The 27,705-nt window shown below is 40.7% G+C and overlaps 3 protein-coding genes across 5 annotated transcripts; 2 read left to right on the top strand and 1 right to left on the bottom strand.

The window, feature by feature from the left end:
- The first annotated feature begins 142 nt into the window (after window positions 1–142).
- LOC105909708 (cytochrome P450 2M1-like) lies at window positions 143–22,196 on the top strand. Of its 2 annotated transcripts, none has more exons than XM_042708738.1 (9): window positions 143–409; window positions 1,956–2,118; window positions 2,305–2,454; window positions 5,515–5,675; window positions 5,983–6,162; window positions 6,613–6,754; window positions 7,139–7,326; window positions 21,278–21,419; window positions 21,833–22,196. In XM_042708738.1, exons 1-9 carry the CDS (start codon window positions 218–220, stop codon window positions 22,015–22,017), a joined length of 1,503 nt encoding a protein of 500 aa, XP_042564672.1. In that variant the 5' UTR covers window positions 143–217; the 3' UTR covers window positions 22,018–22,196. The 2 variants fall into 2 exon arrangements, with proteins under 2 accessions (XP_042564672.1, XP_012693803.2); XM_012838349.3 differs by lacking the exons at window positions 21,278–21,419; window positions 21,833–22,196 and adding exons at window positions 9,181–9,322; window positions 9,719–10,677 and having other exon boundaries at window positions 144–409.
- On the top strand, window positions 13,841–17,783 carry LOC116221761 (cytochrome P450 2M1-like). 2 transcript variants are annotated; one of them, XM_031572907.2, is made up of 4 exons: window positions 13,841–14,123; window positions 14,614–14,776; window positions 16,446–16,595; window positions 17,323–17,783. In XM_031572907.2, the coding sequence occupies exons 1-4, from the start codon at window positions 13,932–13,934 to the stop codon at window positions 17,520–17,522; spliced, it is 705 nt and encodes a 234-aa protein (XP_031428767.2). In that variant the 5' UTR covers window positions 13,841–13,931; the 3' UTR covers window positions 17,523–17,783. The 2 variants fall into 2 exon arrangements, with proteins under 2 accessions (XP_031428767.2, XP_042564675.1); XM_042708741.1 differs by having other exon boundaries at window positions 13,843–14,123; window positions 17,386–17,781.
- Window positions 22,197–25,716: 3,520 nt separating the features above from the next.
- LOC105892622 (UDP-glucuronosyltransferase 2B13-like) lies at window positions 25,717–27,318 on the bottom strand. Its single transcript, XM_042708739.1, has one exon. The coding sequence runs from the start codon at window positions 27,316–27,318 to the stop codon at window positions 25,717–25,719; it is 1,602 nt and encodes a 533-aa protein (XP_042564673.1).
- Window positions 27,319–27,705: the final 387 nt, after the last annotated feature.

The following is a 27,705-nucleotide window of genomic DNA, read 5'->3' as shown; positions in this document are numbered from 1 at the left end:
TTAACTGCATACCGTGAGTTAAAACAATCTGTAATACTCGAGGTGGAAAAATATCGAAGGAAAGACAAACTGAAATCAGGTCAGACAAGGTGAAATGCATTACCATCATAATATAACCTATAGGCTACTAATGCCCACCCACTTCTGGTGGTGGGTGGAGTATCCGAAAGTGCAACATAGCCTACTCTGCCCGTGTCGATCCATACATATCGTCGAGATGGATATTCTTTCCGTACTTCAGACGAACTTTCTCTCACTGGTTTTGGGCGTTATTGTTTTTGTGTTGCTGTGGATGAATCGAGGTAAAAAGAGCAGCTTTGAAAGATTACCGCCGGGTCCCCCTCCGTCTCCCATTGTTGGCAATTTATTCCAAATAGACCTAGCGGAGCCATATAAGTATTATCTGCAGGTACGTGTTCACATTCTTTCAAACTCCATAGAACGGGTTTCTTTCTTTCTTTTGTTCAACATTCATCTGTGAATAATAGGGGGGAGCCCTATACTGTAAAATAGTCTAATAAGTAGGCCTACCAACGGAAACATTAAGATCTCAGCTATAAAAAAAAAAAAAAAAAAAAGAAACAGATACATTTAATGTTCATAAGTGATTCCTAGAATAATTTGTATGCACAATAAAAGTAATTTGTGCGCTAGGGCTGGGTGGTACCTGTACTGGGGTGGGTTGACACACTAGCATTACAATGCTATAGTTACAAAGAATGCAGTGGCAGATATAAAGAACTTGAATTCAAATCAGAACCAGAGCACATAAACATTCAGCAGAATTTCTTAACCAAATTTTTAACCAAACGGCATGTTTTGTATTGGCCTGTACACGAAGACAATTTAAGGAAAATAACATTTGATCACTTAGGCTAATAGTAGTTATGATCGTTAATTCTCTCATTTAAAACACGTTGCCAAGCATCCCCAACACCAGGGTGCCAATCAACCCCATCCACATTAGGACACACCTCTGGACTTCAATTAGCATCATTCACCACAGACTTTCAAGTTTTATATTCAAATATTGTTGATTCCTATCTCTATCAACTGAAACGTAGACATTTTCTATATCTCTGTCTAACATAGTTCTATAATTGATTTAGTAGGGGACCGTTTCTTTATGTTTTGGCACTGCGAAATTGGAAAGTTATTTTCACCTCAGTAGTTGGTGACCTTCAGATGTTCATATAGAATGGATGTGTTCAGGTCAAGAAGGCGATCATTGTAATGTTTTCTGAGCCTGGAAATCAACTGCGTGCCAACCAACCCGCTCTCCCTGTGTTAATGCGTGTGGTTCACGTATTTAAATTGAACTGTCTGACTAGTTTTATATTTGGTGTTTGGTGTTGTAACATGAAGATTGTGTTATTCAAAATCATACCTGTAACAGTAGCATACACTAGCCTTCCTGTTTTCTAAAAACAGCAATGTGTTTCTCTGTTGAAGCATTATTGGCCTCTTGTGCGCAGCAGTCGTGCACCTTCCTCTTATTGTGTCTCCTCTGCTTTCGCAACCCCAGAGACCTTGTGCGCTTTAATAACTCACAGAGGGATGTTTGCTAGGCAGCAGCAGGCCGATTAAGCAAAGATATCAATGATCAACATCACGCTATTCTCCAGGAATCTGCTTTGACAACAGCCAGAAACCAAAAAAAAAGTTTCAGAATTAATTTATTTGAGATCGTTCTACTTTTCATAGCTGTTCAGCTAGAGTACACTTTGCCATTTCCTGTCAAGAACGTAATATTGAAATGATTTCTCAGATTGGCTATTGGCAATTCAGCTTTGTTGTGGATTCAGAGAAAGGCAGACTTTACACCGAGTGTAGAGTTCACTCAGTCAGTACCAACAAACAGACTGTCGGAAAACATTAATCATTTCCTCAAGCGTGCTGCAGTTTACAAAATACCTCCACCTTGCATGTGTTAAACCCTCTCCTTGCCTCACCAGCTCTGCAACAAGTATGGGTCAGTGTGTACCATCTGGCTGGCCAACAAACCAGTGATCATACTGTCCGGATATCAGGCCATCAAAGATGCCCTTGTCACTCAGGGAGAGGAGTTCAATGGGAGGGCTCAGTACCCACTCCTGGTGAGGTCAACCAATGGATTTGGTGAGTCTGCTGGAAGGTCTTATTTTCATGTGGCAAGAGAGTGACTGAAGTTCCCCCAATGGGCTTCTGCACCTGTTGTGATCACATTCTGCATTCAAAGTGAAGTACTAGGAGTAAGACAAACTGAATAAGAAGACAAAGTAGAAGGAGAATCATGCATGGGAAAAAGCTTCTTGTTCTCATCAGGTGTGTTGGCCAGCAGCGGTCAGCGCTGGAAGTACCTCCGTCGGTTCTCCATCATGACGCTGAAGAACTTTGGGATGGGGCGGAGGAGTGTGGAGGAGAGGGTCCAGGAGGAGGCCAGGAGCCTGGTGAAGGCGTTTCATGAGTTTGATGGTGAGGTTGGAGCACTTCACTTTTCATCCATGTGTCTAGTATCAGTGTGTCAGTATAGAAGCCATAATCAAGATCATGATTTCCCCGCCTGTCCTTTAATTAAAGGTGCAGTCCAGGATAACAATCCATTACACTTTTCATCAAATTCAGCTAAATTCTTCTCAAATAACTCTAACTGAATAAAAATCAGGTGTTTATATGTAGTCCTGGCTCTGTAAATGGGAAACAAAATGGCTTGGACCATCCTCTTCCTCTTCCAGTCTATCAACGTTGCTTTCGTAGCATGGAATGGAGGGGTGTATTTGATTGGCTGTTGAGCTCAAAGATCAACAACCTTCTGCCAGAATTAAGGACTGCACCTTGAAACACTGCTCCCAGATGGTCATACAGGTCGATAGTAGTAGTCAAGTGTGTTGCACACAGAGCTGCAAGCACCGTAGTAAAGTCAATCTACATAGAATGAGGACTATATCACCTGTTACTGTTGAACCTGGCCCATATGAAAACACATAAGACATGAAAGCATGAGAGTGTTCATGCTGACAACATCAAGGAGAGCATGGGGAATGCTACTGCAGGGCTGTAGGCCAATAGGGGAGATGGAGACTACTGATAACACAGTGAAAGAAAATTTGACGAGACCAAACATGCAGAGAAATGAATTAACCCAACACTGTCGGTGCACTTAAAGTAACACTATGAACTCAACACTGTCAGTGCACTTAAAGTAACACTATGAACCCAACACTGTCAGTGCACTTAAAGTAACACTATGAACACAACACTGTCAGTGCACTTAAAGTAACACTATGAACCTGTTAGATAAATTAATATCAATACTTTAATATTAATGAGACAGAGACCAGCAATCAGAATTTCAGCGCTTTATCTTTTGCAAAAGAGGGAAATGTGTCACAACCAAATATCATGAACAAACTCCAAAGATGAGTTGGGTGCAGCCAGCCTTATGTGAGTATAAAAAAACAGGTTTCATGACAGACAAAGGGCGGTATTCTCCAGTCCAATCGCTTCAGAAGTTACAGCAGTGATCTCAGAATATGTCCTTGAGAGAAGAGCAGTATGCATGACTATCAGTACAAAAACAGGTGGTTTGCCTCAGCAAGAGAGTAGGCCTCAGCACACAGGATAAGCAAGCAGATTAAAATACAATAACAATGTCCTCATTACATTTCTCTATCAGAACCCAACACTGTCAGTGCACTTAAAGTAATACTATGAGCTCAACACTGTCAGTGCACTTAAAGTAACACTATGAACCCAACACTGTCAGTGCACTTAAGGTAACACTATGCAACAATTTGACACTTTTTGAGGTATGGTTTTATAGGCGACTAGTTTTGGTACCATCCTCAAATTCATTTTGATAGCATATGGCCATGTGAAGGACAGATAAACACCTGTGTTTTTCCAGCTTTCCAATGTAGTTCTGTGTTCGGGGCTGGAACACCCTGCAAAAATGGAAAAAAAGCTTTTACAGCATGACATTGTCAGCTATACTGCCAAAAGACACCAGTTAGTGTGTTGGCAAGCTTCTACCAGTGTCAACTGGGCAGTTAGTGGTGTTTGCACGTTTTTGCATGCCTTTTAGGTAGTTAGCTTGCTAGTTTTGGAACAGAACTCCTTAATACCAGATTATTGCAATCCTCCAACAAAGTAAATGTTATTTTGTAGGAAGTTGAATGCTATTCATGTCAATGACAACAATCTTCGATCAATAAGGTATCAAATCACCACATACTGTACATACAATGTGGCTAGATGATCTGGAGGTTGAAGTAGTTTTTTAAAATTTTAAGTCTGATCTGAGAAATGTACCAAAACAATTTAGAAAAAAACCGAATAAAATCCATATAGGTGTATTTTGATATTGAGTCATGTGAAGGACAGATAATGCCCATGTCATTCCCTCTTGCCACACTGGGTATTAACTATTATGTGGTTTTGGGATCGGGGCTTGCTGTTGCCTGAAGTGGCCTTGGAGATCAGATGTCAGTATAGTATAAGGAAACACGATCAAGAGGAGAGATGGGGAGGCTCTCTAGATGAGAACGTGACCGTACTTGCCTCAGCCAAAACAACCGTGGGCAGCACTTACCAGGGTGTTTATGGTCTGTTAAAGAGATTAAGAAGCTGAGAACTAAGACATGAACTTTGAAACCACTCCACCTACAAGTTAATTTTTACTGTTGCCCAGACAGCGTGATGCTATGGTGTTCTCATAATATTCCTCCAGGCTGAAGTACTGCAAAAGTTCACCGGCTTCCATACACAATAGATTGTTGAAGGCAGTCATTTTAGACTAGAGAAACATTGACAAGGGATTAGGGATTGTGCCAGGCTTCAGGCTGACCCGGTCACTGGAATCCAGAGTGTGTAATCCAACACGCACGGCAAAATCTTAACCCCAAATAACAGAGAACAAAGTCCAAACAAGAGGCGTAACAGAGACACCAAACACCACGAACAGGACTTGATTGTTTCTGGCACAATACCTCCGCACCAACAGATGGCCAGCAAGCCTGTTGAGATTCTTCTGAATGAAGAGTGCGTTACAAATAAAATGAATTATTATTTGTTATTATAAAGCATTTAGTCTCAGGTGTGTTAGGCAGCAGAGAGCAAGCAGAACAGAACTCTTGCAAACTGCGGCATGGAGAGCGGAGAGCATGGTACACACACACACACACACACACACACACGGCACACACACACACACACACACACAGCACCACATGACAGGTTGCAGAGAGAAAAACCTGGCTCTGGGCCAAGAAGGACTAGTTCAGACTCAGCCAGATTCTATGACAAAATCACCAGGTGCATGTTATAAGGAAAACTGCGAAAGACTTGTAGCACAAGTTTGTTTCTATGCAGCATATCTCATAGCTCATGATGAAGTAATTCTGTCACAGCTCAAATAAATGAAATGATGTGATGAGGATTCTCAGTAATCATGATCAACTTGAATCTGTGAATTTGAATGCAAACAGTATTTATTTTAACACATTACACATATGAAACAATTAATCTTCTTTACAGGCGCAGTTTTCAACCCCAAAGAACTGCTGTGTAATGCGGTGTCGAACGTCATCTGTTCCATAGTGTTTGGGCACAGGTTTGAGTACAAAGACCCAGAGTTCTTGCTGCTCTACGATACAGTCAACGCCTACTTCGACGTGCTCAACAGTCCTATTGGCATAGTATGGAATGAATGTCTTTTGAGTAGCGTAGATAAGTAGTACTTTTCCCTTCCTCTTGACCACAGAAAAATAACTCAAACATATTAAGTGTGGTCCCCTTCCTCAGTGCTGCAGGAAATACCAAAGGACATTGATATAGACAGAAAAACACCAACAGTCATACAGAAAAGCATACAGATAGTTATACTGAAAGGCCCTTTAAGTTTGGACTACAAAAAGGCTTTTATGATTAAAATGATTCAGGTAAAGTGCTGACCTTGGATAAAGGAAAATTGTGACCCCAATGTTGTTATATGATCTCTTCCAGCTCTACAACACCTTTCCTAAATTTGTCGAGTGCATTCCTGGAAAGCACAAGAAACTGTTTGCGTTGCTGCAGAAGGCTCAGGATTATGTTAAGAATCAGGCAGAGATTCGATTGAAGCACCTGGATGCCAACTCCACTCCCCAAGACTACACAGAGGCTTTTATGATTAAAATGATTCAGGTAACGTGCTGACCTTGGGTGAAGAAAAATTGTGACCCCAAAAAGTTCATAGACGAGGAGGGGCATTTCTTTTAAGAATGATGTTTTCCTGGCTGTTGGATTAGGTCCAAAAAGGTTTGAGCTTTGTTGCTGATATTTTACAGGTTTGACTTCCTGAAACTGTAACCAGTAAGACATGATGAATCATCACAGTAGTCAATTAGCCAGAACAGGGCAAGTTTAAAGGACTGAAGGATTACTTAAGGTCGCTCTTTAAAAAAAAGAAAGAAAGAAAAAAACAGAGAGCAGAGGTGTTGCTCCAAATGAACCTCATGTGTGTACATTAACCTGTAGTTGGAGAACTTCTCCACTAGAGGGCCTCACTTGCTAACTTGGCAAACAGTCTTATTCCAGCAAGGACTGAAGAGTAAACTCCACTGATGTGAGACCACATGTGGCAATTTATTTCAGGAGAAGGACCTCCCAAATAGTGAGTTTCACTATGACAACCTGGTGAGCAGTGTGTGGAACCTGTTCGCAGCTGGGACTGAGACCACCTCCTCCACCATGAGACACGCGCTACTGATGATGATTAAGCACCCAGATATTCAAGGTCTGAACCAAATAAACTGACATGGTGGATTTTTATTGTTTCCTGTCTATGGGAAAAAGGGGGTGGTTTATGTTATTTATTCTTACACCATGACAGATCTGCTATGTTTTTTTTCTGAAAAGTATGTAAATATTTGTATATATGACTTAATGCAATATAGCTGAAGATATAATAAGCGTGAAATACTTAACATATAAAAACCACAATGTTACTTCAGTAATACATACAGTATACTGACCTATTTATTGCTAAAGTTATCATCAATAGAAACAGCATGTTTTTCACTGGCTTTCCCAGCACGCGTCTAAAAGGAGATTGATGAGGTGCAGCTGAACTTTGAATTTGTAGAATAAAAAAATATGAATATGTTTGCAATCTTCTAAGCGCGTGTCCATAAGGAGATTGATGAAGTTATTGGCCAGGAAAGAAGCCCCTCCATGGATGACAGGTCTAAGATGCCCTACACGGACGCTGTAATTCATGAGGTGCAGCGTAGCCTGGACCTGGCCCCAACCTCTGTGCCTCACAAGGTGAACGTTGACACCGAATTCAAGAAATACTTCATCCCAAAGGTGAGTCAATCAATACTAGAAAAAGCATAACTTTACATGTGCAAAACTTTAAAATGATAAGTGCGTTAGTTAGGATACCTGATGTTAGAATGTGTACGTTGAAAGGCTTGATATGCGTTTGTGAAAGAGAATTAAATAAAAAAAATCACATTCAAAAATGTTTTCTAGTGTAGATGAAGCCCTGTTGTTTTTTTTAGCAAATCCAAGCAAGTATTGCAGCTAACCCTGAGAATCATTATTATGCAGGCCAGGATCTTTATCTGTAGCGATAATGCTCACTCAGTCTCCTACTCTTAAAAACACATTCAGATCTTTAGGAGACTGACAGTATGCTGTCCTCGACCTGCGTTTCCTCTGGGCAGGATTAGACAGCTAGCTTACACTTTCCTTATAAATAAAGATAAATTACTAGTGTTGCTTTTTCTTGCGTTTATTCTTTTCACCCTCTGTAATTATTCATACAGGATTGATTATTGTAAAACTGGAACAGACAAAACAAAGAGATACATAAATACCACGTAAAACAATGTGGCACAAGGGTAGCATGACACCGAGAGCTAGCATAGTTTAGCTGCTATTTTCTAGCTGTGAATTCTCGTGACATTTATAAACATAAATTCAACGTACTTTTGAAATTGTCTAAACAGCATTTATACACCAACACAAAATATGTACTTAAAAGACAAATAATGTCCAAAGCTCGCGCGCGGAAGAAGGCTCTTCGAGGAGAAATTCAGCTTAAAGCAAAACCAGCATGTTCTCTCGTGGTACTGTCATGGCAAAAAGTGACTGGGCGCAGAAAAGAGCCCGGGTGATGTAATATTGGCTTTTGAACGACTCTTGAGTGACAGTTGCTATATCAACGCTAGCGTTACGTCACCCGGACTATACCTAACCCGGGCACTTTTTGGTCAGCCTCAGTCTCAAGAGTCGTTGGAAACCCATCAGCTACGTTTTAGTCACTTAATATTGTGCCTAAACTATGAAGTATTCCATTTTAGCTACACCTTAATATTGTGCCTAAACTATTAAGTATTCCGTTTTAGAATGCTGTATCCTGTATAAGTAAGCAAATTTTCGCAACATGTTTAGCCGCTAGCATCTCGTTAGCGATTAGCAATTCCTCCCGTTGTGCTCTATAGTTAAAGGCGGTTTTGTGTTTTCCCTGTTTTGTGAAAATTAATTAATTGTGGGTGCCGTCGGATATGTCTATTAATCACAACACATTAAGGACCTACTTAAAGCAGCCAACGGAGGAATTACTAATCGCTAACGAGATGCTAGCGGTGAAACCTGTTGAAATGTCAAGTCAATTTATATAGCACATTTAAACATCTCACGCTGACCAAAGTGCTTACTTTGACACTATAACAAACTAGTGAGTCAACAACTTTCCTAACACAGTCAAACATCAAGTACATGGTTGTGTGCTTGGTTTATTTCAGGAAAAATACAGGCAAGCTGGTGTCAGTTAGCGAAGTATAATAGGAGATGCTCTGGGCTAAATCCAAAAAGAGCCCGGGTGACGTAATGCTAGCGTTGGTATATATAGCAACTGTCACTCAAGAGTCGTTCGAAAGCCAATATTACATCACCCGGGCTCTTTTTGGCGCCCGGTCACTTTTTGCCATGACAGCACATCAACTGAATAAAATGAAAACCAAACCTGCGCGTCTTCCCTCGTGTGGACTGTCCATTAGGTGGCAGTATTTACTCGTCTATAGCTACTAAAGCTACTAAAATTAGGTAGGAATTTCTTAGAGAAGGCAGAACAGACAGGATTGTGCTCTGTAAAAATGACATGTGCATTGTATGAATTCCATTTCCAATGTTCTCACTCTTTTCCTCCTTCAGGATACTATGGTTCTCCCTCTGCTCTCTTCGGTTCTCATTGACCCTAAACTGTGGAAGAACCCAGAGAATTTTTACCCTGAAAACTTCTTAGATGAGGAGGGACGATTTAAGAAGAACGATGCCTTCCTGGTTTTTGGATTAGGTATGTCAGTAGATACACTTTGAATCCGCATCTGAGGAAAATCAATCAATGACATTACAATTCACAACTCATGTCACATATTCATGTATTCACATACGAGGTTATTAAATAACGTGACTATTATGTTGACTATATACAATTTATGCAAATTAGTTTTTTTCATTACATTTGAATTACAGCATTAGTCTCATTATTTAATACCCATACCTTGTATACACATAAGCTTATTATCATGAATTGCACGTATTATCACACCTGTAAGCTTATTGTTATATTATTATCACTTGTAGTTACACAGAGTGGGCAGAGTACTACAGAGACACCTTTAATCCTAACCATAACCATTGAATTTATCATGTCCATCCATCAACCCTCTGCTGGTTTCTTGCCTGGCAGGGAAGCGAGCCTGTCTGGGAGAGGGTCTGGCCCGGATGGAGCTCTTCCTGTTCTTCTCCTCTCTTCTCCAGCACTTCACCTTTGTGGGCACCAAGCCTCCAGAGGAGATCGACACCACCCCCACCTCCTGCAGCTTTGGCATGATGCCTCGCAGCTACGACTTCTACGCCAAACCCAGGGCATAGATGACAGGGCAGTGGACCTGCACTATGGACATGGACACACTGCAGGTGTAGTTAGACTATGTTTCAAAACAGGATGTTGTATTTGAATATAAATTAATGACTTGAATTGGGGTGATTGGTTCAGTTTAGCTTCAGGGTAAACAAGTCACTTTCAAGACATAAAATAGTAATATATCCAACCCAACTCATTGGTATGTGCAATTTTTAAAACGGATTGAGTTTGTACAAAGGTGAACTCTTATCAACCACCTGAAGGTAAAACGTCATGGTCAGTATGGAAAGTGTGTGATTTTGTTTTAGCTTGAATGAGCGTCTGCTGGAAGAACTGATGTGGTTTGTCTCCATCACCTACGTGGCTATATACGTATACCAAAATAGAGTATGGATTTTAAACTGCACTGTAATGCTGCCGTAACACAGTGGCATCCCATAGTTTATGATACTCTGACATCTCTTATTTGATATATACACTTCTGATCCACTCAATACTTTCCAACTCCAAAAATACACAGTACATCCCATCAACCATATCTCAAGTACAAACATCAGAATCTTTCATCTGGATCTTCCTGCTTTGTTACATGTATGGTGGAGTTAAATAAACAGGACAGTCAGTCCTTTGTTCATTCATTGTGATGGTTACATTTAGCCTGGGTAAATTCATAAGTTTCACGTAGAAACAATAGATCTCTGTGTTGTATTGTTACTTTGCTCACCATTTCATCAAGTATGTGTATGTATCTCTTTCAAATAAAAAAAAATGTTTGTTGTACAGATTCACGGTCATTTTAATTTCTTCTTTAGGGAATCATCAAGAAATTCTTCTCATATTTTCGATGTTACCTCTCAGTGTATCTGTAGGTAAGGGATCCGTATTTCCGCTGGGATCGGTATTAAAAAGTAAGTACTTAATTCAGTTTAATGTATGCATTTCTAATTTGCTGCGGAATGTGGTGTACTGAATAGCACTGATAAGAAGACTTTATAATTATTTACATTTAAATTTATTTGATAGTCTGCATCTTGTTTTTGCACTCAGAGCACATCACCGCTAAACTCTAGGTCTAGCTAGCTTGTTAGCTATCCAGTTGCTCGCAAACTGACTAGTTCGTTACTTGCTGTTACCACAGGCTTTTCTTCTAGACAACTTATTACACAACGGGTGTGATCTCTTGTCGGAATTACATACTCACTTCCGGTTTTAATACCGATCCCAGCGGAAATACGGATCCCTTACCTACAGTATCTTCTGCATCTGTCGGATGGAAAGCCAGACGAATCGCTTCCAGGAAGTAATTCTAAATAATGATACATTTGATTGGCTAATACCAGGACCTTTATTTTGTCCTTGAGTAACGATGTCGATTGCCTGACTGTTAATGTTGTATCATGTTTAACGCTGCTGTTCAACATTTATAGCAACTGAATTACTCTTTTGTCGGTGTAATCGCAAGCGGTAAATAACGTAAGCGCAAATGACGTGAATGACTGATAAAGGACTGATATTACACATCACAAACAAACATAATCGATGGGGTTTTGCCATGGTTATCTTAAATTACAGTAGCTTACTCAAGCTAACTAGCTAGCTCCTATACAGTGTTTGGTTAGCTCACGCTAGCATCCTCACAAACACATAGACATGTACGCCCACACAGCCAGCAATGCAGGCTGTTCATTTGGTTATTGTCATTCATACATTTTATGAACCCGTTGTGTTGCTCAGAGGACTAATTTGACGTGGTCAATTTTGTTAGTCATGGGTGCGGTGTTACCCAGGGAGATTAAATGAACTCCGGTAAAGAGGCGTGTAGTGGCGGAGGTTGTTGTGTCTCACGCTACTCATACCCTTGTGCCGGAGGAAATGCTGGACTTTTTTCTTTCATTTTCTCCCCTGAGAAAACTCATCTTTGTTGAAGTGTCAACTTCAACAGGAACTCACACGACCTCCAGTCAAGGTAAATTGTTTTACTTGCAATGCAATTAACTTCATGTTACAATTAGCAAACAGCGACCTTTCCTTTCTGTTGTGCTTTATACAGTACATTGCAATTACCCCCTGGAATGTAAGACCCCACTTTTAATTCTGTGACAGTTTCAGTGTGTGTATGCATCTCTTTGAAATAAAAAAAGTAGTTTGTTGCCAGATTTCACAATCTTTTATTTTCTTTTTAATTTCTTCTCTAGAGAAACATCAAGAAATTGTTCTCATATTTTCGGTGTTACCTTATTTCAGTGTATGAGAAGGAGAGGTAAGAAAGTAATTATTTTGACCAATAGATTTTGTTTAGTACCTTTAGTATTGCACATAACATCATATGACTTGGGATGCATTTCCCCCCTGCTAATTTAAAAGCACTGTGCCAATACAGCCATCTAAACAATGGCAGACATGGGTGGGGTGAGTTGTAACACATCTTTAAAAAGTGCTATAAGCCCGCCAAGAAAATGTTGACAGCTAACGCTGAGGATTCTGGGATCTTGGACGATGAAAACCTTTGTGTCATCTGTATGGAGCCATTTGGCAGCCCTTGGCATGGGAAGTGTGGGTAAAATGTGCCCTTTGCTGTGTCTGGGCACACCAAGCCCACACACACACACACACTCACACTCACACTCACACTCACACACACACAAAAACAATGTGTTTTATTTGACCTACATATTCTGTAAACAGGTACATTGTGGTACAATGTTCAACAAGCATGCATACCAAGTTTGTTGTAGTAGACTAATACACACACACACACACACACACATATATATAACCGTGGTGGGGCTCATCTCAGGAGGAGATGAGACTGCATACAGGGAGGAGGTGCAAAGGCTGTCGACATGGTGCACCTTGAACAATCTTGTCCTCAACACCTCCAAGACAAAAGAGCTGATAGTCGACTATAGGAGGAAAAAATCGGACATGCAGCCTATTGCCATCAATGGGGAGAGAGTGGAGAGGGTATCAGACTTCAGCTTCCTGGGCACTCACATCGAGCAGGACCTTTCCTGGACCAGAAACACCATTGCACTGCTGAAAAAGGCACAACAGAGGCTGTATTTCCTGAGGTTACTCAGGAAGAACAAATTAAAAAAGAAACTGTTAGTGTCCTTTTACCGCTGCTCTGTGGAGTCAGTGCTAAGCTATGGCATCTCGCTGTGGTTTGCCAGCTGCACGGCAGCAGAAAGAAAGGTACTCCAGAGGGTCATTAACACAGCGCAAAAAGTAATTGGCTGCTCTCTTCCACCTCTTGAGGACATTTATAAAACACGCTGCCTCAGAAAAGCCCACAGTATCCTCAGAGACTCAACACACCCTGGTTACCACCTATTTGAACTGTTGCCCTCAGGGAGACGCTTTAGGACCATCATAGCAAAAACAGACAGGCTGAGAAACAGCTTCTATCCCAGAGCCATCATAGCACTTAACAATGCACAAAACTGACCTGTATTTGTCTCTCTGTTGTGTTATATGTCTTGTGTTTTTATAGTGTAAATATGTATATATATATGTTCAATCTATATTTTTATTGTTTTTGTGTCTGAGAGCTGCTACCTCAATTTCGTTGTACTTGTGCAATGACAAATAAATATATTCTATTCTATTCTATTCTATATATTCCTGAGGCAATGACAATGAGAAAGTGGATTTGAGTTATGGTCAGTCACAGAGGAGAGAGATTGTTCTGGATTGTTCTTTTATTTCAATAAACATCATTTTGACACATATTGCCTCTGTTTTTGCTTCTTTTGTCTAATTGTTCCAACCTACCCCGGCAGTGGGGTGGTAACAAAGCAACACCATGTATTTGACACCAGCTCACGAGGTCTGTGATATTCTTGCAGAGGTTTGAATTGTTTCCATTTGCATGAACAAATATGGGTACTTTGTATAAAAGTATAGATAGAGCTCTACCTAAAAAAATCCAGTGAGTTATAGCAGCTGAAACATATATAGCGGTTGAAAGTGTTTCAACCTTTCCCAGTCTCCTCTGCTCTGCTCTCTTCAACCCACACACAGCATCGTCAAGAAGATGGATATTCTTTCTGTCCTTCAGACAAACTTTCTCTCACTGGTTTTGTGCATTATTGTTTTTATATTGCTGTGGATGAATCGAGGTAAAAAGAGCAGCTTTGAAAGATTACCGCCGGGTCCCCGTCCTGCTCCACTTGTTGGCAATTTATTCCAAATAGGCCTAGCGGAGCCATACAAGTATTATCTGGAGGTACGTGTTCACATTTTTTCAAACTCCATAGAACGGTTTCTTTCTTTCTCTACTTCTTTCTTTCAACAGTCATCTGAAAAAAATACTCTAATTGTGCCTCTTCTGTATCCACAACCTCAGAGACCCTGCTTGCTTTAATAACTCAACATCACGCTATTCTCCAGAAATCTGCTTCGATAAGAGCTAGAAACCTAAAAAAAACCTTTCAGAATTAATTTACTTTAGATTGTTTTACTTTTCATGGCTGTTCAGTTAGATTATACTCTGCACAGTTTCCAGTCAAGACTGTATTGTTGAAATTATTTTCTGATTGACTGTTGGCAATTCAGCTTTGATGAGAAAGGCAGACTTCACCTTTGAGTGTAAATTTCAGATTCAGTCAGTACCAACCAACAGACTGTCTGCACACATGATTCATTTATTCAAGTTTGCTGCAATTTACAAAATACCTCAAATTTTCATGAGTGAAACCCTCTCCTTGCCTCACCAGCTCTGCAACAAGTATGGGTCAGTGTGTACCATCTGGCTGGCCAACAAACCAGTGATCATACTGTCCGGATATAAGACCATCAAAGACGCCCTTGCCACTCAGGGAGAGGAGTTCAATGGGAGGGCTCAGTACCCCTTCTTGATGAGGTCAACCAATGGATTTGGTGAGTCTGCGGGAAAGTCTTTTCATGTCGCAAGAGAATGACTGAAGTTCCCCCAATGGGCTTCTGCACCTGTTGTGATCACATTCTGTATTCAAAGTGGTGTACTAGGCCAAAATTGACAAGGTGGTTTGATATGAAAGGTTCTGATTGGATCTGAGAAAACACACACACACTGAATAAGAATACTAAGAGGGTGGAGAATCATGCATGGGAACAAAGCTTCACATATTTTATTGTTTTGGTCCCAAGAAATAATGGGCAGATGTAGGCTAGGCTAATGTTTTAACTCATGCTACCATCAAAACTGGGTGTATTTTCGATTGAAAAGTAAGTTATAATGTTCAGTGTGGGAAAACATTACAGAGAATGTGTTTCATGTAGGAAAAAAAAACTCATTGAGTTGCTTATCCTTAAATTGCTCATCCTCATTAGAGAACATCACAGTTGAAATAGTTCTGAATCAGAATCATTATTTCTCTGTACGGTTCTTAACTGTGTCTGTCTCAAAATTAGAATTATGTTCAAATAGAAACGCTTGTGTCCTTCATGTCGAACTTTGTGTTCTTAAAGTTCCAGATCAGGTCAGAGTGAGACTGTTATTCTGTTATTTTCTGCCTTCTCAGTTAATAGACCTTGTGGCAGTTTTCAGAGTAGTTGTCTCATACATATTTATGTAGGGTTGGGACAAATGATTGACACCCCTTCCTGTCATCCTGGTAGGATACTTCAACTTAAACTTAGACAGTAGCGAGAACTGTTTCCTTATCAAATTAGAGATGCGGGTAAATATTGATGTGAAACCTTCCTGTCTCCCTTGATGCACATCATTGTAGAGAATAAAACCTTGTTCCCGGTTGAACACCATTCTGTTATTTTCTATTATTATAAATGTACCTTCCATAATTGGACTTGCATATATTAGAGGTGCTATCATATGGAACTCTTCAGAGCTGTAGAACCCTGACAGTGTGGACATTCCAAAGGGCAATTAAAGGAGATAGCACCTACTTTCTTTGTCTGGTTTTAGGTCAAAACTGAATGATTTGCTAAGTTATTAACTGACATTAAAACATATTTCCCTCAGCACTAGAGGGCAATGGCTTGGCTGGGTCAGCTGCATGCATGATTGCCATAGATTCCAGTGATATGGGCTGTCTGCTCCTGATAACCCCAACAGAGTTGGTTTCCTCCTGCCATGTTTCTATGTAGTTATGAGCTATGGATGTGATCTGAATATGAATGCATGTAGTTATGAGCTATGGATATGATCTGAATATGAATGCATTCAAGACAGTTAGACCTATTATCCGATATTAGCGTGACTAGTCACACTAGGCACCCACACATCCAAGGAAATCATAAAACATTTTTTGTTTTTGTCGTTAATTTTGGGACGGACTGGTCAACATGAATTCGATTTAGTGTATCATATACAAAACACAGTTAAATCAATGCATTTATTATATCACATACAAAACACAGCTAAATCAATGCATTTTTCCTGAACAGACAGGCCTGGATAGCATGCCTTGAGGCAGCACACCATGATCTGTATTGATAAGTGATATGGTCAATAGGCCAATACATCATATTTATTATCAGAACTACAGACTTGTGACCAGATGTCAGTGTTGTCAGTCCATTCTGTTCTGGTTCTTGTTCTCCACAGGTGTGTTAGCCAGCAGTGGTCAGCGCTGGAAGGACCTCCGTCGGTTCTCCATCATGACGCTGAAGAACTTTGGGATGGGGCGGAGGAGTGTGGAGGAGAGGGTCCAGGAGGAGGCCAGGAGCCTGGTGAAGGCGTTTCATGAGTTTGATGGTGAGGTTGAAGCACTGCACTTTTCATCCATGTGTCTAGTATCAGTGTGTCAATATAAAGTTATTATCAGGATCATGATTTGCCCAGCCTGTAATTTGTTTAAAGGTGCAGTCCAGGATAACAATCCATTACACTTTTAGTTAAATTCAGCAAAGTTTTTCTCAAGTTCCTCTAGCTGAATACAAATCTGGTGTTCATACGTAGTCCTGGCTCTGTAAATGGGAAACAAAATGCATACACTATTCCAGCCAATCAACGTGGAATGGAGGGATGTATTTGATTGGCTGTTTAGCTCAAAGATCAACAACTTTCTGCCAGAATTAACAGCGTGGTGCTATGGTGTTTTCATAATATTCCTCCTACGCTGAAGTACTGTAAAAGTGCACTGGCTTCCATACACAATAGATTGTTGAATGCAGTAATTTTAAACTAAAGAGAAATTGACAAGGGATTAGGGAATGCGCCGGGCTTCAGCCTGACTCATTTAGATTGGAAGACAAATCACCAGATGCATTTTATAAACTGCGACAAACGTTTGCAGCACAGAATTACTTATGATGAAGTAATTCTGGCACAACTAAAATAAATTAAAAGTCAATGAAAATTCTTAGTATTCATGATAAACTTGATAAACATGATAAACATGATAAATCTTATAAATCTAAGATATGTAATGATGTATACCTAAGTAAAACAGAGTTGCTGTGAAATAAATATTTATTTACAGGAGCAGTTTTCAACTACGAAGAGCTGATGTGCAATGCGGTGTCAAACGTCATCTGCTCCATAGTGTTTGGGCACCGGTTTGAGTACAAAGACCCAGAGTTCTTGCTGCTCTACGATACAATCAACGCCTACTTCGACGTGCTCAACAGTCCTATTGGCATAGTATGGAATGAATGTCTTTTGAGTAGCGTAGATAAGTAGTACTTTTCCCTTCCTCTTGACCACAGAAAAATAACTCAAACATATTAAGTGTGGTCCCCTTCCTCAGTGCTGCAGGAAATACCAAAGGACATTGATATAGACAGAAAAACACCAGACAGACATACAGAAAAGCATACAGACAGTTATACTGAAGAGCCTTTCGAGTTTGTGATATTAAGTGATTAGGTTGTCAAGAGTATATTCTTTTATTTAAATGCAGTGTTTCACCTAGAGTCCACTTTTGAAGTTACTTCAGAGTGGGAGATAGTTACAGCCCAATGTTGTTATACAATCTCTTCCAGCTCTACAACATCTTGCCTAAATTTGTCGAGCTCATTCCTGGAAAGCACAAGAAACTGTTTGCGTTGCTGCAGAAGACTCAGGATTATGTGAAGAATCAGGCAGAGATTCGACTAAAGCACCTGGATGCCAACTCCACTCCCCAAGACTACATAGAGGCCTTTATGATTAAAATGATTCAGGTAAAGTGCTGACCTTGGATAAAGGAACATTTTGACCGTTAATAATATTAATAAAGTTATAAAAAAAATAAAGGATTTTTTTTTTTTTGCCGAATGATGCCTTCCTGGCTGTTGGATTAGGTCGTCAGTAGTTACCCTTAGACCTACCTGAAATGTTTAAGATAAAGAGGAAGATCAGATAATGATAGTGCTAACAATAATTAAAAAGCAAAGACATCATCTGGGACAAAACATAATCGAATTTGTACTGAAATAGAGGACAAAGAATTCTTTGTTTAGTGGTGTTTGCAAACCCTGAAAACTATACCCAGTCTTTGAGCTTTGTTACTGATATTTTACAGGTTTGACTTCCTTATTAAAAGTTATTTTAGTTTTGGAACCGGTAGTAAGGATGAATCATCACAGCATTCAATTAACCAAGCAGGACAAGATTAAAGGATTAAAAATCTGCTATAAGTATTTGAACCCCTGCCGATTTCGCAAGTTTGACCACTTGCAAAGAAATGTGTGATCTATAATTGTAATAGTAGGTGTATTTTAACAGTGAGAAACAGAATATCAACAAAAAAATCCAGAAAACTGCATTTTATAACATTTATGACTTAATTTGCATTTGATGCAGAAAATAAGTATTTGAACTCCTAGCAAAACATAACTTAGTACTTGGTGTAATAACCCTTGTTGGCAAGCACAGACGTCAGACTTTTCTTGTAGTTGGTCACCAGGTTTACACACATCTCAGGAGGGATTTTGGTCCACTCCTCTTTGCAGATCCTCTCCAAATCCTTAAGGTTGCGTTTTCAATGGGAGGGAATGAGGGAATGAGGTTCAAGCCCAATATTCCACGTTACACGGCCCCATCCATAGTCCCCTCGATGCAGTGGAGTCGTCCTGTACCCTTGGCAGAGAAACAGCCCCAAAGCATAATGTTTCCACCTCCATGCTTGACGGTGGGGATGGTGTCATATTCAGCATTCTTGCCCCTCCAAACGTGGCAAGTCGAGTTGATGCCAAAGAGCTTGATTTTGGTCTCATCTGACCACATCCTGTCTCCCAATCCTCCTTAGAATCATTTAAGTGTTCATTGGCAAACTTCAGACGGCCCTGTACATGAGCTTCCTTGAGCAGGGGGACCTTGCGAGTGCTGCAGTACTTCAAACCATTACGACGTAGTGTGTTGCCAATGGTTTTCTTGGTGACTGTGGTCCCAGCTGCCTTGAGATCATTCACAAGCTCCCCCTGTGTAGTTCTGGGGTTATTCTGCACCTTTCGGATGATCACCGATACCGTACAAGGGGATATCTTGCATGGAGCCCCAGACCTAGAGCGATTGACAGTTGTTTGGTGTTGCTTCCATTAACGAATAATCGCACCAATAGTTGTCTGCTTTTCACCAAGATGCTTCCCGATGGTTTTGTAACCCATTACAGCCTTGTGCAGGTCTACAATCTTATCTCTGACGTCTTTGGTCAACTCTTTGGTCTTGCCCATGGTGGTTAGGTTGAAGGTGTGAAGTATGATTCTTTGGACAGGTTTCTTTTATACACGTCACCAGTTGAGATCAGGTGTACCTTGTTAGGCCTAATGAGGACTAATCTGTGTGCTTCTTGGGCACATAACTGGTCATTGGGAGCCAGAATTCTTGCTGTTTGCTTGGGGGTTCAAATACTTATTTTCTGCATCAAATACAAATAAAGTAATAAATGTTATAAAATGCAGTTTTCTGGATTTGTTTGTTGATATTCTATTTCTCACTGGTAAAATACAACTACCATTACAATTATAGATCACACATTTCTTTGCAAGTGGCCAAACTTGCGAAATCGGCAGGGGTTCAAATACTTATTTTCCCCACTGTATATATTTTTGTATATTGCTTTATGTTACATAGTTGTAGAAAAAATAGCATAAAATACTTATAAAACATAAAGAAACTACAATGTTATATATCTAGTCATGGGACTGACCTATTAATTGCTGAAGTAATCATCAATAGAATCAGCATGTTTTTCACTGGCTTTCCCAGCAAGTGTCTAAAAGGAGATTGATGAGGTGCAGCTGAACTGTGAATTTCTAGAATAAAAATTATGAACATGGGGGGCACTGTGGCGCAAGCTGATAAGCCCCCTATTTAAGGGCTTCAATGCCCGCTGGGACACAGGTTCAAATCTGGCCTGCTGTCGTTCTCCCGATCCTTTCCGTACGTCTTCTAAGCGCCGGACCTGGGGTGACAGGGCCTTTTCTGCCGCTGCACCCTCCCTCTGGAACGACCTCCCTCTCCCCATCCGCCTGGCTCCCAACATTGAACTATTTAAACACTCCCTCAAAACTCTCCTGTTCAACCTCGCCTTCACCTGACCATCCTGTTCAACCTCGCCTTCACCTGACCATCCCCTGCTCCCTCCCCTCCACTAATAGACTTAGTTGCTACTTTTCTTTTTTTTATATAATGTTCTGTTTGTCTGTTTGTCCGACCTTTTTTGTTATATTGTAGTGTTGTCTTGTCTTGCTTGTCCTAAAATGTCAAAGCGACTTTGAGTATATAGAAAAGCGCTATACAAAATTGAAGTATTATTATTATTATTATTCTCCGCCTCGCTTCCTGTCCACAACTCTTCACTGTCCTCTCCAAATAAAGGCATAAAAAGCCCCAAATAAATCTTAAAAAACATGTTTGCAATCTTTTGTCTAAGTGCGTGTCCATAAGGAGATCGATGATGTGATTGGCCGGAACAGAAGCCCCTACATGGATGACAGGTCTAAGATGCCCTACACGGACGCTGTGATTCATGAGGTACAGCGCAGCCTGGACCTGGCCCCAACCTCTGTGCCTCACAAGGTGAACGTCGACACCGAATTCAAGAAATACTTCATCCCAAAGGTGAGTCAATCAGTACTACAAAATGTCTAACTTTACAAGTGCAAAACTTTACAATGATAAGTGCGTTAGTTACGATACCTGACGTGTATGTAGAAAAGCTTGAGATTCTGTTGTGAAAGAGAAGGAAATAATAAAATCACATTCTAAAATGTTGTCTGTAGGTGAAGGTGAAACCCTGTTGTTTTGTAGCAACTCCAAGCAAGTCTTGCAGCTAACCCTGACAATCATTATTATGCAGGCCAGGATCTTTATCTGTAGCGATAATGCTCACTCAGTCTCCCACTCTTAAAAACACTTTCAGATTTCAGAGACTGACAGGATTGTGTTCTGTAAATTGACATGTGTATCGAATGAATTCCATTTCCAATGTTCTCGTCGTTCTTTTCCTTCAGGATACTATGGTTCTCCCTCTGCTCTCTTCGGTTCTCATTGACCCTAACCTGTGGAAGAACCCAGAGAATTTTGATCCCGAAAACTTCTTAGATGAGAAGGGCCGATTTAAGAAGAACGATGCCTTCCTGGTTTTTGGATTAGGTATGTCAGGAGATACACTTTGAACTACCTGATATGGTTCAGCATCTGAGGAAAATAAATCAATGACATTCACATTCACAACTCATGTCACATATTCATGTAAGTCACAAACAAGGTTTGACTATTAAATAATGTGACTATTATTTTGAGTATATACCAGTTATGCGAAAGAGTTTTCCTAATTACATTTGAATTACAGCATTAGTGTCATTATTTAATAGCCACACCTTGTACAGGTAAGCTTATTATCATGTATTACACGTATTATCACATGTAAGCTTATGATTTCATTTTTATTATCACTTGTAGTCACAGAGTGGGAAGAGTACTACAATGACACTTTTACTCCTAACCATAACCATTGAATTTATCATGTCCACCCATCAACCCTCTGCTGGTTTCTTGCCTGGCAGGGAAGCGAGCCTGTCTGGGAGAGGGTCTGGCCCGGATGGAGCTCTTCCTGTTCTTCTCCTCTCTTCTCCAGCACTTCACCTTTGTGGGCACGAAGCCTGCAGAGGAGATCGACACCACCCCCACCTCCTGCAGCTTTGGCATGATGCCTCGCAGCTACGACTTCTACGCCAAACCCAGGGCATAGATGACAGGGCAGTGGACCTGCACTATGGACATGGACACACTGCAGGTGTAGTTAGACTATGTTTCAAAACAGGATGTTGTATTTGAATATAAATGAATGACTTGAATTGGGGTGATTGGTTCAGTTTAGCTTCAGGGTAAACAAGTCACTTTCAAGACATAAAATAGTAATATATCCAACCCAACTCATTGGTATGTGCAATTTTTTAAACGGATTGAGTTTGTACAAAGGTGAACTCTTATCAACCACCTGAAGGTAAAACGTCACGGTCAGTATGGAAAGTGTGTGATCTTGTTTTAGCTTGAATGAGCGTCTGCTGGAAGAACTGATGTGGTTTGTCTCCATCACCTACGTGGCTATATATACCAAAATAGAGGATATAGGATTTGAACTGCACTGTAATGCTGCAGTACCACAGTGGCATCCCATAGTTTATGATACTCTGACATCTCTTATTTGATATATACACTTCTGATCCACTCAATACTTTCCAACTCCAAAAATACACGGTACATCCCATCAACCATATCTCAAGTACAAACATCAGAATCTTTCATCTGGATCTTCCTGCTTTGTTACATGTATGGTGGAGTTAAATAAACAGGACAGTCAGTCCTTTGTTCATTCAATGTGATGGTTACATTTACATTTAGCAGACGCTTTTATCCAAAGCGACTTACATATGTGCGACTTACAATGTATACACATTTTACATTTACACTGATGGCTCACTGCACATCAGGAGCAATTAGGGGTTCAGTGTCTTGCTCAAGGACGCTTCGACAGGGAATCGAACTAGCAACCTTCTGATTACTAACCGACTTCTCTACCTCCTGTGCCACTCTCGCCCCAGAAGCCTGGGTAAATTCATAAGTTTCACGTAGAAACAATAGATCTCTGTGTTGTATTGTTACTTTGCTCACCATTTCATCAAGTATGTGTATGTATCTCTTTTAAATAAAAAAAAATGTTTGTTGTACAGATTCACGGTCATTTTAATTTCTTCTTCAGGGAATCATCAAGAAATTCTTCTCATATTTTCGATGTTACCTCTCAGTGTATCTGTAGGTAAGGGATCCGTATTTCCGCTGGGATCGGTGTTAAAAAGTAAGTACTTAATTCAGTTTAATGTATGCATTTCTAATTTGCTGCGGAATGTGGTGTACTGAATAGCACTGATAAGAAGACTTTATAATTATTTACATTTAAATTTATTTGATAGTCTGCATCTTGTTTTTGCACTCAGAGCACATCACCGCTAAACTCTAGGTCTAGCTAGCTTGTTAGCTATCCAGTTGCTCGCAAACTGACTAGTTCGTTACTTGCTGTTACCACAGGCTTTTCTTCTAGACAACTTATTACACAACGGGTGTGATCTCTTGTCAGCATTACATACTCACTTCCGGTTTTAATACGGATCCCAGCGGAAATACGGATCCCTTACCTACAGTATATTCTGCATCTGTCGGATGGAAAGCCAGACAAATCGCTTCCAGGAAGTAATTCTAAATAATGATACATTTGATTGGCTAATACCAGGACCTTTATTTTGTCCTTGAGTAACGATGTCGATTGCCTGACTGTTAATGTTGTATCATGTTTAACGCTGCTGTTCAACATTTATAGCAACTGAATTACTCTTTTGTCGGTGTAATCGCAAGCGGTAAATAACGTAAGCGCAAATGACGTGAATGACTGATAAAGGACTGATATTACACATCACAAACAAACATAATCGATGGGGTTTTGCCATGGTTATCTTAAATTACAGTAGCTTACTCAAGCTAACTAGCTAGCTCCTATACAGTGTTTGGTTAGCTCACGCTAGCATCCTCACAAACACATAGACATGTACGCCCACACAGCCAGCAATGCAGGCTGTTAATTTGGTCATTGTCATTCGTACATTTTATGAACCCGTTGTGTTGCTCAGAGGACTCATTTGATGTGGTCAATTTTGTTAGTCATGGGTGCGGTGTTACCCAGGGAGATTAAATTAACTCTGGTAAAGAGGCGTGTAGTGGCGGAGGTTGTTGTGTCTCACGCTACTCATACCCTTGTGCCGGAGGAAATCCTGGACTTTTTTCTTTCATTTTCTCCCCTGAGAAAACTCATCTTTGTTGACGTGTCAACTTCAACAGGAACTCACACGACCTCCAGTCAAGGTAAATTGTTTTTACTTGCAATGCAATTAACTTCATGTTACAATTAGCAAACAGCGACCTTTCCTTTCGGTTGTGCTTACCTAGTCAGGTCACTATAAAGCAACAGCATAAAGACACTGAGATATGCATGTAAACTCTTTTCAGTTGTTGTCCCTAATGCTGACATGTGTCCTATCGTGAGTATGGAGGGGGGTGGGTCTGGGATGCCAGACACCACTGTTGAGCCTTCTGGAGGTGTTGTGTGCCTAATTCAACAAAACACTGATGAAGGAAGGTCCCCACTTGACTAGTGAAATCTTCACGAGGGCATCTTTGTTGTTGTTGATGTTGTTGTTAAGTATTTTATGTAAGTTACCGTATGATGGTTGTAGTGCACCCTGTTGTTATAATACTTAGGCTAGGCTAAGTACTTGCATATGGCGGTAAGAGGTTTGGGGGCTGTGGGAAGTCCCTAACCAATAGTATAGTAAAGGAATTGAACTCTTCCTGTGTATAACTCAAGTTAAAACCAAACATCTTGATATATACATGCGCACATTTCAGACCCATGAGAAAGTTTTAAACATATTTGCAAGCTTACTTGGGAAGCACTTTCAGAAAATGTATATAAAGCTAACATGAGAATTAGCATCTCTCAAGAAGCGTGTCATTGTTCAAGCTAAGGATAAGACACCCACACAGTATTAATGGGCTATTTTTTTTATTGCTCTCACCAATTCTTGACAATTGTTTGGTAATGCTTTAAAGATCACACATAGCTAAATGTAACACTGACATCACTAGATCGAGCAAGATCCTTTGTTATTTCAAGCTCTCAAATTTCGTCTTTAACTTTCCTCTAAAATCAGCAACTTGGCAGAGAAATCTAAATCCAAATGTAAAATCAGCTTTGAAATGAAAATGATTACAGGTAAGATCCTGACCACAGCTATAGTCATACTATGTTAGTCTCTCTTCATTTTTCCTTTATAGCATAGCCCTAGAAAATATTTGCAAGAGGAAAACATAATCAGCAGGGCAAAGGACAAAGCAGCAACCAAAAACACAACTACATCTACTGATGGGTAGGAGTAAGGGACATCTACTGAGGGGTGTATTAGAAATTATGCAAATTGCAAGTGTTATTGTGTAAAGCACATAATGTGAAGTTGAGGAGAACTAGGGTGATTGTTTTTTCTGTCCTTGAGAATATAGTGTTCTGGAACAGTGATACTCCCTGTTCTTCTTATCTCTGTAACCCTGTTAAATAGACACTACCTGTAAGAGAATTCAACCGATTCTCACAGACTGCTTGCTGTTCACTCTGTGTGTTTCTGATCCTTCTGCATAAGACTAATAAACTTTATACTTATCTCTTATTATAAGACGGATCAGACTGGTTATTATCAGATTTCCATCACATGGGAGTACCAGGACATCTAATGGGGGGTAGGAGTACAGGACATCTACTCAAGGTAGGAGTACCAGGATATCTTGTAAGACTCTAAAAATGTAGGGCAAGATCTTTAACATATAACAATGCATTAGCATGAGGTTACTCATGTTTTATTTTTCTTCTCAAACAAACCCTGCAGCAAAAGACCATGATGCCATAAACCACAATGTACATGAAGCTGAGTGTTACAGCAAGTAAGAACAGTACTACATCCACTGAGTGGTAGGCATACCAAGGCATCTTGTATGACTCTGTGCGCAGGTGAGCAGCACCTTTGTGTCTCATTACAAACTCAATCCAGAAGATGGCTCGGTCCAGGGGCTTCATTGGCTGGTCCCTGTGCAGCCTGGAGAGCCTCTGCATGTTCTCCCTGTAGGACGGCTCATGGAGCACTTCCTGTAAGCCCTGGAGGAAGGTGTTTTTATTGATGGCGGCGATGGAGAAAATTTTCGCTCCTCCTCTCTCCTTCAGTCGAAACAGGTTGTCATACTGGTCAAAAAACACAGGAATTCCCACAACTGGAACGCCATGATAGATGGCCTCTTGAAGTCCATTAGTTCCCCCATGGGCTACAAAGGCTCTGATTTTAGGGTGTCCTAGTAGGTCATTTTGGGGCATCCAATTTACTAGGAGGGTGTTGTTACCCAGTGTGGAGGGTCTTTCCCCAACATGCCTCCAAATGACTTTCTGAGGCAACTCAGCAAAAGCTGCTGCTATGTCCTCTGCAATGTCGCCTGAAATGGCACTCACTAATGTCCCCAAAGACATGAGGATGACCCCATGGTCTCCAGAGCTCTGTACAAAGTCCTCCAGGTCTTGAGGAAGGGGCTTTGCTGGCTTACACTGGAACCCACCAATGTAAACAATGTTAGGCATAGTGGGACGTGGAAACTCAAACACAAAGTCGACTCGCATCAGCCAGAGATCTGCTGCTTGCACAATCTGACTATAGTCTACTTCATGTTCAAAGTACTTATCACACACTGCCTGGTATTGTGTGTGGATCAAGAACCTCAACTTAAACTGCATAAGGAGGTAGAAAAGCATATTTTTCACCCTTTGTAAGAAGGTCATTTTGTCAGACAGGCCAGATCCTCTGATTGGTATGTAGGATACCGGTGAAGGTGCGAGAGAAAGGTGGCCTTCAGTACCAGTCAACCACCGCACATTGTGGACTAAGGGCAGCTTCAGGTAGTGAGCCAGGAGGATGCCCTCGGCAGATGAGGGGTCCGTGAGAACCAGGTCAAACTGACTCTCATTCAGCTGCCGCATTAACGCTCTGTCCTCAAACATGGAGGCTGCCATGTGACAGGAGATGTCATGGAGTCTGTACGTGGTCAAGCCCAACACTAACTGCGAATGAATAAAATTAATGAAGGACCTACTTCCCTTCTCGATTTCCATCATTTGCACAACGAACGGTTTGACAAATTCCTCATCGAACCCCTTGTCGACAGACACCGTGACTGAGTCGTAGTAGGGAGAGTCCGCTTTGATGTACCAGCTCTTGGTGGACAGTACCACTGTGATGGAGTGTCCCTGGTTGTGTAGAGCCCTGATAAGGATGTCCATGTTCACCCAGTGGCTCCCTTCTATTGGGACCAACAGTATCTTCCCTCCATGGCAGGCAGGACAGGAAATCACAAGGAGACTCAGGAAGTAGACAGGTGATAGGAGAACAGGAAGAAGCCAGGGTGCCATTCTGTCCTACAGTGAAAAGAGAAGGATGAAATGGAACACAAGAGAAAGAATAGTAAGTTATAAAATACAGGTATTGCATTCATTAAATTATATAAATGAGCAAATGTAATAATAAATATATTCAAAGGAAAACTGCCATTTTTGTCAAAGGCATTGCATTTGTCAGCAGTCTGTGTTATAATCACATCTGTCTAGAGTTAGTGAGTAGCCTGCTCTCTCAGTGTGTTCTCAGTGTATGACCTGGAGTAGCCTGCTCTCTCAGTGTGTTCTCAGTGTATGACCTGGAGTAGCCTGCTCTCTCAGTGTGTTCTCAGTGTATGACCTGGAGTAGCCTGCTCTCTCAGTGTGTTCTCAGTGTATGACCTGGAGTAGCCTGCTCTCTCAGTG

This window comes from Clupea harengus, chromosome 9 (genome assembly GCF_900700415.2).
Source record: "Clupea harengus chromosome 9, Ch_v2.0.2, whole genome shotgun sequence".
NCBI lineage: Eukaryota > Metazoa > Chordata > Actinopteri > Clupeiformes > Clupeidae > Clupea > Clupea harengus.
The sequence above is the reverse complement of the archived record's forward strand: the minus strand, read 5'-3'. Positions and strand labels throughout refer to the sequence as shown.